Here is a 15,842-nt window from a genome sequence, read left to right on the forward strand (position 1 = left end):
CCTCAGCCACCGCCCCGCCCCTTCCCCGCCTGTTTATCCACAGGCTGTGCACGTGGAGGCAGTGCCGCGCCATTGGCCCTCTCCCCAGGTAGCTGCGGCCGCCCTGCCAATGGAGGCTCTGTCCACGCGCGGCCTCCCGCACCCGATTGGCTCCGCCGCGGTGATCACGCAGCGTGACGCACACGGAGTGTGAGCCCGCCGAGGAACCAATGAGAAGGGGGGCCAGGGGTAGCCCGCGGCGAATTGTCGGGCGAGGAGCTGGGGAGTGGCCAATGAGGAGCGAGCCGAGGCGGGACTTTCCGCTGCGGGCGCTGGCGGAGACGGGCGGGTTTTAAAGCAATCGTCGAGGGCGGCCGCAGGCTTCCCCCGAGCCGGGGAGCGATGGCGGCGGCCGGGCCGGGCCAGGGCCCCGGGGCCGGCGGGGCGGTGAAAACGCTGGCCCTGGTGCTGGAGGACGAGGCCCGGCGAGGCGGCGGCGGCGGCGGCTACTGCAGCGGGGACACGGTGTCCGGGCAGGTGCTGCTGGAGCTGGCGGGCCCGCTGCCGCTCCGCGGGCTGCGCCTGGAGGCCGCGGGCCGGGCTCGCGTCGCTTGGAGCGAGAGCTCAGGCGCTGTCCCCGGGGCGGGAACCTGGGGGGTGGCGGTGAGGGCGCCGGGCCCGGGGCCGCGGCGGGAGGCGGAGGTGCGGTACCTGGACATCCGGCAGAGCCTCCTGCGGGACCCACCCGAAGGTGAGGGGGGCGCGGGTCGGGCCCTGCGGGGATGCTCCCGCCCGGCCGCCGCAGCGGGGGTGGGACTGGAGGGCGGGCGCCCCCCTTAAGGAGGAAGGCGGTAGGGCCGGGGGGGGGCTCGGCTGCTTTACCGGAGCGGGGGCGTGCTCGGGGGTTGAAACGTGCTGCGGGGAGAACCTGGCACCGGGCCTGGTGCTGAGGAACGGCGGGAGGCCCAGGCAGTGCCCGGCCACCGGGACAGCGTTCCCGCACCGCAGCCTTCACGTGTAGAGCCAGGACTCACCCCGGCTTTGTGCAAAAGGCTGGGACACGCAGGACAGGGCTGGAACGAGAGCTGGAGCTCGGGGCTTCCTCGCTCTGTTGGGTTTACTGCCGCGGTTTGCCCTTTTATAAATGACATCGGGCACCTTCGTGCTCGCTGTGCTCTGTCAGCACCGTCAGGGAAGGTACCTGTGGAAGCCCCTCGAAGCCTTCGGCCTTCCTTTGCACCGGCTTAGGAAAGCAGAGGCTCTCTGTTGATGAGTCTCCAGCTGGCAGAGCTGTCACTTAGACACTGCAGTACTACGGCAGCAATGAAGAATCACGGGGAAATGGTGTTTCATTCCGTAACGGTGAAATGCAGCTCGAGTTTTATCTGTGGGAAAAGTAAATGTAGACCTTTAAAACTAGTGAAGCAGTAGAATATATTAAGACTATGTATATTAATAGTATTTCATAATACTGACCTCAAATTGCAGCTTTTTAGCACAAAAATTAGTTCAATTGTTAATTTCAAAAGCAGATTAATGGCCCTCCTGCTGGAAAGGAAAAGAAACTTACTTTATGCTTTCCAGAAGCCATTTTGGATTAGAAATTGGCAGAAGTCCTGAACTGAAACTCAAGGTCTCCATGTTTCCTTGATTTTTCCATTGAGATTGCATCCCAGCATAAATAAAGCATGGGCTCCAATCCAGAACCCACTGGGATCAATTAGAACTTCTCCTAGTCCCTCGCATCTGGGTGTTTTTATACATAAATAATTTATAATAGGGTCTGCTTTGTTCTGCTATTTATGGAATAACTAAAACATACCACTCGTTTTTACCCTACAGGTGAGGAAAGCTTAGTTCTTCTCGATGGAAGACATGAATTTCCGTTCAGCTTTCAACTCCCTCAAGAGTAAGTTAAACAATCCACCCTGGAGGGGTTGTGCTGGACGCTGCTTGTTGTGGAACACTAGCTGAATGTCACTGGACTTGCAGCTTTTTTTAATATCAAACTGGTAGATCAGCTTTATATGTCTGTCTTAATCAGCCACCACACTGACAAGTCACATTTGCTTCAGTCTCCCTAAGGCCCTGAAAGCACAAGCTGTAAACTGGTAAACATTTATGTACACAGGAAGTGTTGGTGCTTGGAACTGAATGATAAACTGACAGTTCTGCTTTTGTGCCTGCTCTTTTCAGACCTCTGGTGACCTCTTTTACTGGGAAGTATGGCAGTATTGAGTACTATGTGAAAGCAATACTGGAGAGGCCTGCAGCACCTGACCAGAGCGTGCAGGCAGAGCTTCAGGTCATCAGCCATATCGACGTCAGCTCACCAGCTTTACTGGTAAGAGGGTCCCCTCCACTCCTCCTCCCCCCTCCAAAGCCAGCTGCAAAAAATCCCTTCCAAGAAGCATTCACATCCAGCCTAACCATTTCCATGTTATTCTGGAGTGTCATTTTTCTGACTTCTGAAAGCATATAAGCTCCCTAAGCTTTTCTCTATAAATAGATGATCTTAGGTTGTGTGAATAGCAAACAAGAGTGGTTTTTTTTTAATACCATTGATTACATCCCTGCTGGCAGAGATGCTCTTGCCAAAAAGTTATGCAGGCTTCAGATGCATAAATAAGGCTTAATAATAATAATGCACAAACATAAAGTAGTTACTCTTACCAGAGCAACTACATTCACAGGGCTGCAGTGTCCTAAACTCTACAATAATAGTAGGTTGAGGAACAGTAATTACGGAAGAGTATTAATCATGCCCAGCCTGTCATTTATGCTCTGGCCATTATGTTACGTATCCTTCCATTTTGCATGTCGTTTTCTAACATTAAGTGTGTGCATGCAGCTGCTTTAGAGATCTTTTCAGTTATTTTCTTATGACAGATTTGGCCACATTATAGCTTTGAGTTTCTAATAATCACTAGAAATACTGTAGAGTAATAAGAAAGATCAGGCATTAAGTAATGAGAAAATAGGCAAGATGGAAGCTAATGAGCTGGATTCTTTTATCTCAACCCATATTATGAAAATAATATAAAATTATACCTTGCACTTTCATGATAGCAACTGGATCTAAATGGTTATTCATTTAAATATGAATGAGTAATTTCTATTTTATTTAAAATGCTAGGATAATTTTAACATTTCATCATGACGTGAGTGTAGCTAAGAGATGTTTTGAGCAGGGTCTTTTTTTCCCTCTTTATATGCTTACATTTTAATCTTTAGAGAGAACTTGGAGAACTATTTTGGCTGTGACATCTGCAAGCAAATACAGTCTTTATACTCAACACTGTATGTTAGGAGTGTGAAGACAGCACATCCAGATACAGTGAGGATAGAGTAGACTACTGGTTACTGCACAGGAGAGGGCTGTGGGGCATGTAAAGTAGGCAGTGCCTGTCTTAATGAAGGCTACCACCAAAAGAAGTGCAAAGTATCACACATTCTTCTTGGACTTCATAATTCTATTGACTGGGCACCAGTGCCAGTAAATAAGTAGCTTGAATGCTACTTTGGACCCTGACATGTGCATTTATAAGTTTATTTTAATTATATGACATTTACACTGTATATTTTTAATGTGACCATCCTCCAGGGATAATTAAGCTGGTTTTTGTCATGAGCCTAAATTTTTGGGGGGTTATGTGGCTTGCAAGTTATGAAGATGCATCACCTTAACCTGGTGTGTCTGCATTTATCCTTTCTTCTGAAGGATACAACAGTAAAAACAATTCACTTGCTTAACTATTAGTTGCTTGCAGCTGAAGTTAATTCTGCATTCTTCTGCACTGAGGAACAAGGGCATAAATACTGCAGTACTCCATTAGCCCTTTAAAAAGTCACACCTGTAGAACTGGCTAAATCAAGCTTTCTGAAGCCAGATTACATTCCATTGCTCTCTGTGTTACATAGTTGGTGGGGTCTAAATGCAGACTGGGATTCTAAAATAGTCATATATTCAGACAGTCAAACCCTGGTTCCACTTTCTGGTGGCAAAACTCCAGTGCATTGAGTAATACAGCAAGTCAAATGCAGTGGATTTTAGGGCTAGACTGCAGTGATCGAGATGCATAACTCCAAGTGATTGGTAGCTTCATGCCCTAAATGAAAAATACTCTATATTTTATAGACACCTGTTCTAAGAAGTCAGGAGAAGATGGTTGGCTGTTGGTTTTTCACTTCTGGGCCAGTGTCTCTCAGTGCCAAAATTGAGAGGAAGGGATACTGTAATGGTAAGAGTAGTTATTATATCTCATAGGGTTTTTTAATCTCTGAAAGCCAACACTATAGCTAAAATAATAGTTCTGTTTAGTAGGTAGTAAACTGAAATCTATGTGAACTTGCTTTAACAAAAATCATCTTGCCTTTCCCCTTACTCTCCCTTTGAGAATACTATTTGAAAGGAAGTCCTGTTAGTAATGTTATGGAAGAGCCATGTACTTTTAAGTGTAAAGAAACAACAAAAGGCTTTAATTTGGGATAAAATACTTAACCGGGGACATAATCAGGTGTTTATGTCCTGTTTGTATAGGTTTACACTTCTGTAAGAATGAGCTTAACCAGCTTCTTTGTGATCTTGGTAACATGAGCTACATTGAGGAAATAAAGCATTCTGAAATTCAGTTAGTACTGTGTAAGAGGAAGATTGGCATGTAATTTTGCAATAAAGTTTTTATAGCTGCTTCATATTATGCTTAATGTTTCAAAATTAATCATTGTTTATATATAAAATGTAGTAGGTGGCTGTAGTTCTGCCTGGATACCACTCTGCAGCAAAAAAAATAAGCCTAGCTTGAGGAAACTAACAAGTATTGTTCTCATAACATTGCAGATGATGTACGTGCTGCATAACATGCTTTGATACTCCCAGAGGAAAGTTGGTAAATACAAATTATTCACTGAACTTTCTCTGTCTTGAAGGGGAAGCCATTCCAATCTATGCAGAAATTGAGAACTGTTCCTCTCGTTTGATTGTTCCAAAAGCTGCCATTTTCCAAACACAAACTTACCTGGCCAGTGGGAAGACAAAAACCTTCCGTCAGATGGTTGCCAATGTCCGAGGAAACCACATTGCCTCTGGGAGTACAGATACCTGGAATGGGAAAACTCTGAAAATCCCACCTGTATCCCCCTCTATACTTGACTGCTGTATTATTAGAGTAGAATATTCATTAGCTGTAAGTATGGCTTTTTATTACAAATGTGCATATTCTTGACTATTGAGTTGGGGATAGAAGAATTTACAGAGCAACTGTTAAGAGTTTGAATTTAGGAACAACAATAAATATCATACACCATAGAAGTGAGGGACTGAAGATCAAGAACAGATTCTGAAATGGAAAGATAGGGATAATGGGTCAAGTGGAAGAATCTTTCTGAGAAAGAAGCAGCTTAGTTTAAGACCTGCAGAGGTTATTAGAGGAAAGTAGTTCAAGCTGAGTGGGTTCCTCTAGTGATTTGATTCAGAAGTGGGAGGATAGAACTGAAAGTCAAGTACATAATTATTTTTGTCAACCTTTCTTGTGGTTTTTTTTAATGCTACCTAGAGACAAGGTACAGAAAGAAGGAAGTTGCTGGAAAATAAGGAGAGCTGCTGGAGTATCAGCTAAACATAGCCGAGAGGAGAAAACCCTGATTTCTAAGCAATCTGCAGCATAGGGCAGTAGGGCAGCTTCTAGGAGCAGCAATTCAGTGGGGTCTCATGATGTTTTTCTTCTTTCATTTGGGGGTTGTCACATAGGTGTATATCCATATTCCTGGTGCTAAGAAACTGATGATTGAAATGCCTCTGGTGATTGGCACTATTCCATGTATTGGATTTTCAAGCAGAAACTCCAGCATTACCAGCCAGTTTAGTATGGATATGAGTTGGCTGGCACTGACCATGCCAGAACACCCTGAAGGTAACACCTATTGAAATATTTGTAATACAGCACAGCACTGTCTATGTGGAAGGGTAGCAGTGCAGTTTAAAGGCACTACTAGAGATGTAGGCCATTAAACTATGACTCAGCGGAAGTGAGGCACATAAATCTAAGTCAAGATCCAGAAGGATGGGTGAAGATCTAACTCCAGCTTTTTTTAAGTCTCTCTTTACCCCTATCTATTAGCTGAGTCTTGAAGTAACTAACTTCTGATAGTGGGAATTCTGTGTTGGAGGTAGAGCCTTAAAGTTAATCATTGCTGAATATATCATGATAGAACACGTTTTGTTGCTGGAGTAGCCCTAAGAGCATCTGTAGTATTCCTGCTGAATCACCTAAGCTTACTAAAAACATAGTTCTAGTTATTTATGAGTATAGTGCACTTCATACAATTTGATAATAGTTGAATATTTAATACAGTTTTCATGGTCTAGGATGCTGTAATCTGTTGTATCACTGTGAATGAATAGTCTGAAATCTGACAGTAGCATCTCTTGTGTTTCAGCACCACCAAATTATGCTGATGTAGTGTCTGAGGAAGAGTTCTCCAGACATGTTCCTGCTTATCCACCACCAATAGACTGTGAGGAACAATTGTGTTGTCCTGTCTTTGCTTACATACAAGAGTTCCGGTTTCAGCCTCCACCTCTTTATTCTGAGGTAAAAAAATAAACAGCAGGTGCTGTTTTATTGTCAGATGGCAAAAAAAAGCCAACCCTGTATAAAGAAATGCAAATGTTACAGGCAGTAATTGTGGCCTTTCTTCTTTCTGTAGATTGATCCACATCCAACTGATGTAGAAGAAATTCAGCCCGTTTCATTCATGCTCTGAAGAGGATTTGTAATGAGTACTGTTGTGATGAATGTCTTAAATCTTTTTGCTGCTTAAGCTGATAGTGCAGCTAAAAAGGAAACAGTTTTCTTTTCCAAAACTTAAGTTTATCTGCAAGAAAGGCAAAGGACAATGGAGAGGGGAGGTATGAGCATGTCTGGTGATGGAAGAGAATCTGCTGGATTAGTCTGCACAGAGGATATTGTGGGAGCAGCTCTGCTTGGGATATTCAAGGAGTACCTGAAAATACCGAAAGCTTTCTGAAGAGTGGATATACATAAAGTATGAGGAGGAGATGCAAGCATCTTCTGAAGAGAGAATGTTTTGTTTGGAACACTTTGGAAGAATTTACATCATTATGTTGTGAACTTCCTTAGAAGAACTTACGTTGTTGGACAGAATGTGGGTGAGAAAACATTTCCAAAAGAATCCAGTGTTCAAGGGGCTTCAGTTGTGCACTGTCTGCATCCAAGAAAGGAACACTACTAAATCATGGAGTGAAGTCTTCGCTCTAGCTTAACTTTGTATTTCATGAGAACCTGGCCTTCTAACAACTGCCAAGTGGTACTATTTCATCATTCATAATGATCCTAAAGACATCATGGATGACAGAATAGCTATACGCAATATTATGAAGGCAGCCGTGTATTGAATGAAAGACGAAAGTATGCAAAAGAAAATGGAACTTCAATAAGAGCTTATGCACTATGCTTTCTTTCAAGGGATTTCTTAAGGGAATTATTCTAGCCTCTTCTACTGTGAGTTCTTTTTCTGCATCTTAAGCCTATGGATAGCATGACGAGGGGAAGCATGGCAAGGGAGAAGCCTTTCGCCAAGAGCAGGTATATTAGCAAAATGGACAATACTTATTTATTCAGAAGCCTTTATAAGCCTACCTCTGTTTTGGATATTTACTTATGGTCAGATTTGAGACCAAAACAAGTCTTGCTACAGCTCCAGTATACTTCAAGGTTCTCAACAGGACCCTAAATGGTTTCTGTGGTTAGTGACTGAGATAGGAGGCGTAGGGAGAGGTGTAAATATACCCAGAATAGACATAGCTTATAACTGAAGTGAAAGCAGACATCAGGGGAACAAAATCCTCTGGGAATGGCACAAAGCTTTTCATTCCTCCTGCATTTTTGTCTAGAGATCCATTGTCAGGGCTGCACTGGTCCTCCGCTATCCATACTGGGTTTTGTTAGTGTGTTTCCTTGTTTGTTTTTGCTGTTTTATTTTGTTTTGGTGCAATATTTTAATGTTTTCTTCCTCAGGTCATTTAGAACAGTGAGAGTTTGTTGCTGCTAAGGGTGAAGGCACAGCATTTTACCAAGCCCTTCTGCTGCCTTCATTAAAAGTAGAATGTTTGCTTCCTGCCAAGCATCAACTGGGATAAGTTACGGCACCATCAAGAGATCACTTAAAGGAGTAGAAACACAGCATTCTTGATCAGCGAGTTTACAGTCAAGTGTTGAAATTACAGGGGATTTTGAACTACTCAAACTATTCCATGTGTCTTACACAAAGGTTTGGGGTCAAAACCCGGTACTTCATGTGGTGAAACATTGTACTTTTTGGTAACTGCAAGAATAGTAACTGAGTTTCCTTAGCTTCACCAATAACTGCAGCTTAAACAAGTTTAAATGTTTTTTTCTATTAGATCTAGCTTCATTTCAGAAGCAGGGATTTTCTACAGGCACACACAGATACATACGTTGGGTCTCTTAGTATACCTTCATACACTGTCTGATTCCTAGCACTTCACCTCAAGTCACTTTTGCACCAGTGTAAAAGACACGCTGAGATGCACGTTTCCAAACTCAGACTGCAGTTACTGTTTTCATGTGCAACTTTAAGTATTGTCCTCTACAGCAGATGCAGCTTTAACCAAAATGGGAGTACACGTGTTAGAAAGGTCACTCTAAAGATCAGTATTTACCTTAAGTCTCGAGATCAGATCTCATGCCTTTGAGTTCATGATGGCGTGCCCATACAATCAGTGCAGGATTCCCACTCACATCACCTGGAAAGGGAACAAGCGTATTCTCCTTAAACAGATACCATTATAGTTATTTGGGAAGTCATGTGGCTGTGTATTAACTTGCATGTTAATAATTCCAAATATTGGCTTAAAGAACATTAGGTGCTTCTTTGGACTGAAACACCTGATAGGTGGTGTGTGCTACCTGGGATAAACATGGTCAAGCAAACAAGAGCATGAAGGGTAAAGATGTGCTTTCCCCCTTTTCCCCTTAAAATCTTTGAGTTGTTTTGTATTATTTGCAGATAAACTGTGGCCTTAGATTGTTTGCTGCAAAAAAATAAAGACAACTAGAATGTGTTTCTTAGGAAGCACACGTTGCCCTTCAAAGGAGGGGTGACAACAAGATTAAGTTCTGCTCTCTGACACTTGGCTTAGTGCAGAAATTGATCCTTAAAATAATTACTGTTTGCACAATAAGTTCAATATGCAGGGGCTTTGTTTTGATAACTGTGAAACAGTTTAAAAGAGACAAAATGAAAAAATAAGAAAAACAAAAGCTGTTTAACCTACAGGAACATGATTGTATTTTGTACTAATGACTGAGCCCTATGGGCTCTTTGTTAATAAAAGTGTCAAACCTGCCTTGTGCTCTTCATCTCTGGTCCCATATCTCTAGGCTAAATGGCTGCAGTGTCAAGAAATACTTGTCTTCTACCAGCTGAGCTCATTCCTTCCTGATCTGGGAGCTTTGCCTTTCTCTGTCACTGCTTTAGGTTCTTGAACTATCCATAACCAAGAATTGGAACAGATCTATCAAACCTGTCCTTCCACTTACAGTTCCTGTGTACCAGACAGGACCCACCTGTGGGAATAGTGCTCATAATGATTGAAGTGGCAGGATGTGCTCTAACTGGATTTCTCATTTCGTGTATTAATCTTACAGGGTATTTGATTGGGTTTCCTTTAAACAAGATTATCTTCACAGTGTACTTGACTGATTTAAGTACATCAGAACAACCTTACAACCATAGTACAGAATGACTCAGGCAGTGTACCTGCCACCGTGGGACAACAGACAAACTGTACCTACCACACAGCTCGCTGAAGCCATAAATGAAATGATGAAATCTCTGTCAGGGTCCTGCCTCCCAAAGATCTTCTTCCTGATTCCACTTTCAAGACAAGAAACCTTGGAAAATCCAGGTGGAGATGCTGTTCAGGCCCTGGCGCCTGCAGAATGGGTCGTAACTCCTAGAAAGGAAAATGCTGAACATCAAATTCTGGTCTTGAACTGGTAAAAGGTCTCTTACTCAATGATGCTAAAATACCGTATTGCTAAGTTCATGGTCTCAATTCCGCTTCATCCGCTTTTAAGTTTCATAAGGAAATTAATTGTCCTTAAAAATACATTTAGTCTTTACACAAGCAGTAAATGCTGTGCTCTGCCACAGGGACAGAGCAGGTACTGCAGGCTTGTGTTCGCAGCTCCAGTACTGCTGATATTTGCATGGGAACACAACTTGCAGAGGAAGAGCTCTCACTTAATCAACTCCCAGGGCATGTTCCACAGCTTTACCGCCAGATTTGAACACTGAAAGAAAGCATTGAACTCATTCTGTAAAATCTCTGCTATGTATAAAGAAAGAAGTGTTTGTGCAGTGTAATTTGCAGCCAAAGTAGATATGAAGACAGTCAATTGCTCTACAATCCCCCCAAAAAATCTGATGTAGAAATGCCTGTTTTCCAGTAAAATTCCTCTGATTGTCAGTGCTCTCCTTAGGGGAATGAATGAGCACAGGAACACAGAAACCAACTCCTGCATTTTCTAAAGCTGATTATATGGCATGTTAACATCATCGTGGATGGATAGTAGAGGCTACTACACAAAGAACTAACTAGGTCTGTGATGAACCCAGTCATTCACTTTAAATATTAAAACTTTCTGTGTAGCACAGATTCATTCTAAACTATGTAGTGGTCATAATTCCTAACCTAGTGATCTTAAATGACAGTACACAAAAGCTGTACTAGAACATCACCATGGTACTGGCATTTCAGGACACCAGTAAGTCCAAAACCCATAAAGCACAGTTCTATGTGGAATGCAAAATGGCAGCTCAATTGGACTGCACTGGAGGAGCTGCTTGTACCAGCAACAGGCTGTGGGCCTTCTTAGTTACACAGGACAGACTCTATCTGATTAAGTACAACTGTAAACCTCTGAGCCCCCATCCCTTCCACAGAAAAGAGGAAATCCTTCTTAGTTTTAGCTTATAATCAACTACCTGGCTGCCTGGGGGCAGAGGAAAACGTGAAATGCAAGGTGAGAGTACGAGGAAGTGCTCGACAGACACCTACAAAGAGATTGCCTCAAATAACCTGCAGAATGCAAAACAGCCCCAAAACAGGTTTACACAAATGCACAAGAGGGTTGCTGTGTCAGTTGATGGCAGGGCTTATTATTTGTGGTCTCAAATACAACTGACAGTGGTCAGATTAAGGATACCTTAAGTAAGTATCATATCAGATATATTTTTACTTAGCACTCAGTGACTGTGACAGCCTAACAAAAACCATCACCCAAACATCACACCAGCCCTTCTGCTTTGCCTCTAGCTCTACTCAGTGTCCCAGACCTTGCTTGACACCCTGCTCTCCCCTCTCCAGCAAAACAGCTCCTCAATGATCAATGGATGGAAGTCTCTGTAGGCTCACACAGATGGGAAAAGCAGCACAAAGATACTTCACATTAAATAGAACAGAGGTAAAAATGAGAGGCAGAAGCAGTATGGGGGTGTGCAATGGAAGCTGGAGGAGTAGGGAAATGGAGCGGGTGTGGGAAGGAGAAGCAGTTGGTGTCAGAGGACGCAAGCACAGCAGTGAGCACTCCTTTGGGAGGGGACTGAACCTGAGCACCAAAACCAACCCCTCATCCCCGAGTACTTTTACTGGCAGGACACAGTATCCCTGTGGTGACACACTGCACAGACAGGACGTGAATCTGGAGGCTAAACCCAGCCAAGTGGTTTTGGCTGTGAAAACCTCTCATTATTTTACAGTGCCTTGGAATAGCATCAGTCTCCCCATAAATCATATGTTGGGCACAAAGAGGTGGCTTCCCACGACTGCCACAAACAACAGGACGTGACTGTACCTGTATTTCAGTACCTCATTCTGTGATATTCATACACACACACTAAGGCTCTTCCAAAAATGAGGAGCGTATCTTGCCTGCGTATAACAGCAATGTCTTACACATTCACTTCAGCAGATCAGACTGTGATTTTCACCTAGCCTGTTGTACACATCTTGCAGTGCCTGTGTGCTGTGACCAGCGGTACCTCAGGGGAAATGAAAGAGTAAGTGTAAGAGCTGACAGTGGGAACTGAAACGTGGGCAACAGGGTAGTGTTTTGACTGCAAGGTCTTAAACAGGACTGTTGCACACCCAGAAAGATCCCAGGTTTCTGTGCAGGCAAGTCCTATTTGATGTCACATCTAGAGTCAGGCTGTGACACAACCTATCAGACCACAGCATGGGGAGAAAGTGCTTCTTATTGCTGAACTCATTAGATCAATGCACAAAAGAGGGCACAAGTGATAAAAAACTCACATTTACATTTCAGTAATTTAAGCCCTGAGGTGCTTTTCACCTATGTCTTAATGTGATGTGACCAATGCATTAGCCTTAACAGATCAAAAAGGTACTAAAATGGAAAATATTCTGATGTCCTGAGAGTAAAATGAGAGCAGAAAGGAGAAAGCATTAAGTGATCTGACAGATTCTCATACTACAGTATCCTGGAGGAGAGGTTTAGTGTCTGTACAGACCCATCAAACTGTACCCACTGTGTGCAGGGCTGGTACCACTTGCCCCAACAGTGCATCTCTCCCTCCATCTGTAGATCCTGGAGCAGGTTGGCCTGATCCAGTATCTGCAATGCAGCAACCAGGAGCAAGATCAGAAAGAAAAGCCGTAACATGAAGGAGCCCTCCCAGGCTGCAGCCAGTCCCGGTCCCATCTCCCATGTGCTGTCAGTTGCAAGGATGGAGGTTACACACAAGCAGCACAACCCACTGCTCTGACCCTGTGCAGGAGTCTCACACATCAGGGGCAAGGAAACCGAGAGGTCTGTTTGCAGGTGGTGTTAAATAGGAAGGTCCCTGGGAAGGGCAGCTTTGCAGGCTTCTCCCCGTGTGATCCCACCTGCCATCGCTGCAAGAGGACTTTACACTCATCCAAACAAATTAACAATTCATTTCCATCCCTGACATGAAGATTAACCCTGCCAATTAATTCCTTAATCTCTTGCTGCCGACAAGGCTCACAGTTGCCATGTGCATGCTTGTCCACTGGGGCCTGAAGCAGGGCCAGTCTGTTTAATTAATGCTGCATCCAGGATGTGGTGTAGCTGATATTCAAAACATATTCTAGATACACAAACCAGAGCTGCAGCTTTAGCTCACACCTCACTGATGCGCCAGACAGTGCTTGATGGGTACCTAGAAAAGGGCTTATGGCAGCTTTTGCTGTGTAAAGGAGATATATGAACCAATATAGAGTCATTCAGCCAACATACAGTTATAGAAAATGCTTCCTGATCATTTTCACAACAGACATGAATGCATTACAAGTTCAACAGGATTTAAAGGGGTTTTAGGATGATTGTAGGAAATATTTGAAGTTTATGATGAGGCAGTTCCGAGGAACTGCAGCCTCCTGCTGAAACACAGGCACACACCGCTGCGTTGGGAAAGGTGCTCACCCAGGTTTAGAATCACAGAACAATTAGGGCTGGAAGGACTTAAGATCTGGCAGAGCAGAGTTTCCCTCTTATTTTGCAGGTTTGTATACTGAGACAGAGACACAAAGAAACGAGGGACAAGACTGTGGTGAGATCAAGCAGCAGGTCTGCAGGCCCACAGGCATGTGGGTACTTTTATGCCTGCAAAGCATTAAGAGCCACGAGTGCAAAGTCAAACCCCAGCATTCTGCATGTTTCCAGTAAGCAGCAGGAAAGGAAACTCCACCAGACTATGCCAGTGGTCTTCCCCCTGCCTAAAATAACTGACATGACACTGGGGTTTGGCTCAGTGCTGGAGGGAGAAGGGGCAACCACGCTGCATGCAGAGGCTGCTTCAGGAAAGGGAGGTCAGACGTGATCTGAATTGACAGGAGCTGGGAAATGTGTGAAGTGCAATAAAAGGGGAAAGTGATGCTCAGTCACCTCAAGGGCTCTTTGTAAACCAGCTGTAACAAATTGGGTCAATTTTCCTTTGTTTCTATAGGTTTTGCCATATATAATTAAGAAGACACAGCCCATTAAGTTGCTTTACAAAGTTAACTAATGCTCAATAAAATCTATGAATAATATTAAATTAAAGACTACTACTCTCTGGACATATAAACCAGGAAATTGCGGGTGTATAAAGTAAGCAAGCAACAAAACCCCCATCATTCAGTTCCTGTTACAACTCGTCCAGCGGGTGGAACAACTCAAGGAATCACAGAACTGCAAGGAGCCTATGGATTGGATAAACACAGAAGGTCAACGGTGTTTACAGAGGAGGACTGGGAAGCAGGCAGTATATCCACTGGACAGGACGCTCTGTTCCACACACAAGTTAGGAAATGCCTGGTTTGGGGCTTTGGCTGGGGTTCTGTTGTTGTTATTGTTGTTCTTAATGTATATGGGCTCAATGCTCAATTATACACCCTCAAGCCCAGGCAGGATCAAGGTCTCCCTGATGCAATAGCCAGGCAGGCAGAGTGAAAAATAAAGCGTGAGATTCCCTAAGGACCTCAGCTCAGCAGCTCCTGATGAGGTGAGAGAAACATCCACTGCCTGTGAGGGGGAACAACATTTGATGCTACAACTGCACGTACCTGATGGGAACAACCGCCGTACGGTACCCACTTCAGAGGTCACACTACGGAGGTTCTGATGTTCTATCTTCTCCAGTAGATACTCCTTTTAAGACATGTGGCAAAACCAGGGAAGGTTTGAGGACCGGAGGAGTCTGAAGCACAGATCACTGTTCACACAGTACAGGTGTCTTCAAAGGCACTGTGTGTGTCCATGGAGAATGAAGTCTTTGTGTCCTAAGGGTTTGTTTCCACAGGGTTTGCCAGAAGGACAAAAAAGCCCCTGGGATCTCTCCTATGGGCTGTTGCTGGTGATGTGGCATTTCAAGCAGGACTCTCAGGCTGCCCTTGTTTCCTTCACCTCCCTTGGTGTTTTCTTCATTAAATCACTTGGTACGGATTCTCACTGGGATCTGGGGCTATTGGTGTGTGTGGTGGGGGGTTAATTCGCTGCTCTCTACAGGATTCTTTAGCAATTCCTTGCTTTCTGAGGTTTCACACTTTCTTCTAGGAACTCCTGCTATAAATAGGTCTTGGGTGTGTGCCAGGTATGTACTTTTTTCCAGGCAGAAGCCCAAGGCAAGCAGTGAAACACTTAACTATCAACATGGCACACCGCAGAGTGTACTGGTACATCAACACACCTACTGGTACACGGACATGGGGAGAGGGTGGTCATCTGTCAGGTATGTACTGTGGGAGTTGGTAGCAAAGCCCAAGCAGTGCTAAGAGCACATCCTTCCCTCTTGTATTCAGTTTATGCTTAAAATAAGTATTTATCAGATGCAACCTTTTCAAAGCCACACCAAGGGCTGGCAGAGCTCAGAGTCCTGCTCAGGCCACGTGCCCCCACCTCGCACCACCCCAATGCAAAGCAGCTCCATGAGAACTCAGCCTCCCACTTCTGCTCAGACCATGTCCAACCAGCAACCATAGCAATCATTTGCATCTCCTGTCATTAAGCGGCCTGTCTGATCACAGCCAAGCAGCCCTTATGGGGATCTGGCACACACGTACCATCCAAGCATGTTGGGAAAATGACTTCATGGCTATTTAGAGAGGATTCCCATGCCTACAACAGTTCACAGTTCAAGGGGATCCCCCATCCCTGCCTGTACCACACACTGTTAAACATACGCTGCCAGAAAATTGCACTTTGGGAGGGGAAAAGCAGAAGAGAGAACGGCGTGACAAGAAACTCAACATCACCCTTGGCCTGGGATGTTTTCATTCAATGCAGGATGGCAAT

The 15,842-nt window shown here is 44.3% G+C and overlaps 1 protein-coding gene and 1 long non-coding RNA gene across 3 annotated transcripts in view; one reads left to right on the forward strand and one right to left on the reverse strand.

Moving 5' to 3' along the window:
- The first annotated feature begins 238 nt into the window (after positions 1–238).
- On the forward strand, positions 239–9,370 carry ARRDC4 (arrestin domain containing 4). Its single transcript, XM_062631565.1, has 8 exons — positions 239–730; positions 1,822–1,888; positions 2,176–2,323; positions 4,118–4,220; positions 4,909–5,165; positions 5,729–5,891; positions 6,418–6,572; positions 6,688–9,370. The coding sequence occupies exons 1-8, from the start codon at positions 382–384 to the stop codon at positions 6,742–6,744; spliced, it is 1,299 nt and encodes a 432-aa protein (XP_062487549.1). The 5' UTR covers positions 239–381; the 3' UTR covers positions 6,745–9,370.
- Positions 9,371–9,467: 97 nt separating this feature from the next.
- LOC134170292 (uncharacterized) overlaps positions 9,468–15,842 on the reverse strand; it is a 105,432-nt gene continuing 99,057 nt past the window's right edge. For both annotated transcript variants that reach the window (XR_009967211.1, XR_009967212.1), the window contains exon 6: positions 9,468–9,979. This is a non-coding gene — a long non-coding RNA (uncharacterized LOC134170292). The remainder of the gene's footprint in view (positions 9,980–15,842) is intronic.

The sequence above is a fragment of the Pezoporus occidentalis genome, unplaced genomic scaffold (assembly GCF_034315485.1).
Source record: "Pezoporus occidentalis ecotype Australia unplaced genomic scaffold, CSIRO_AGI_Poc_V1 ctg11, whole genome shotgun sequence".
NCBI classification, from domain to species: domain Eukaryota; kingdom Metazoa; phylum Chordata; class Aves; order Psittaciformes; family Psittacidae; genus Pezoporus; species Pezoporus occidentalis.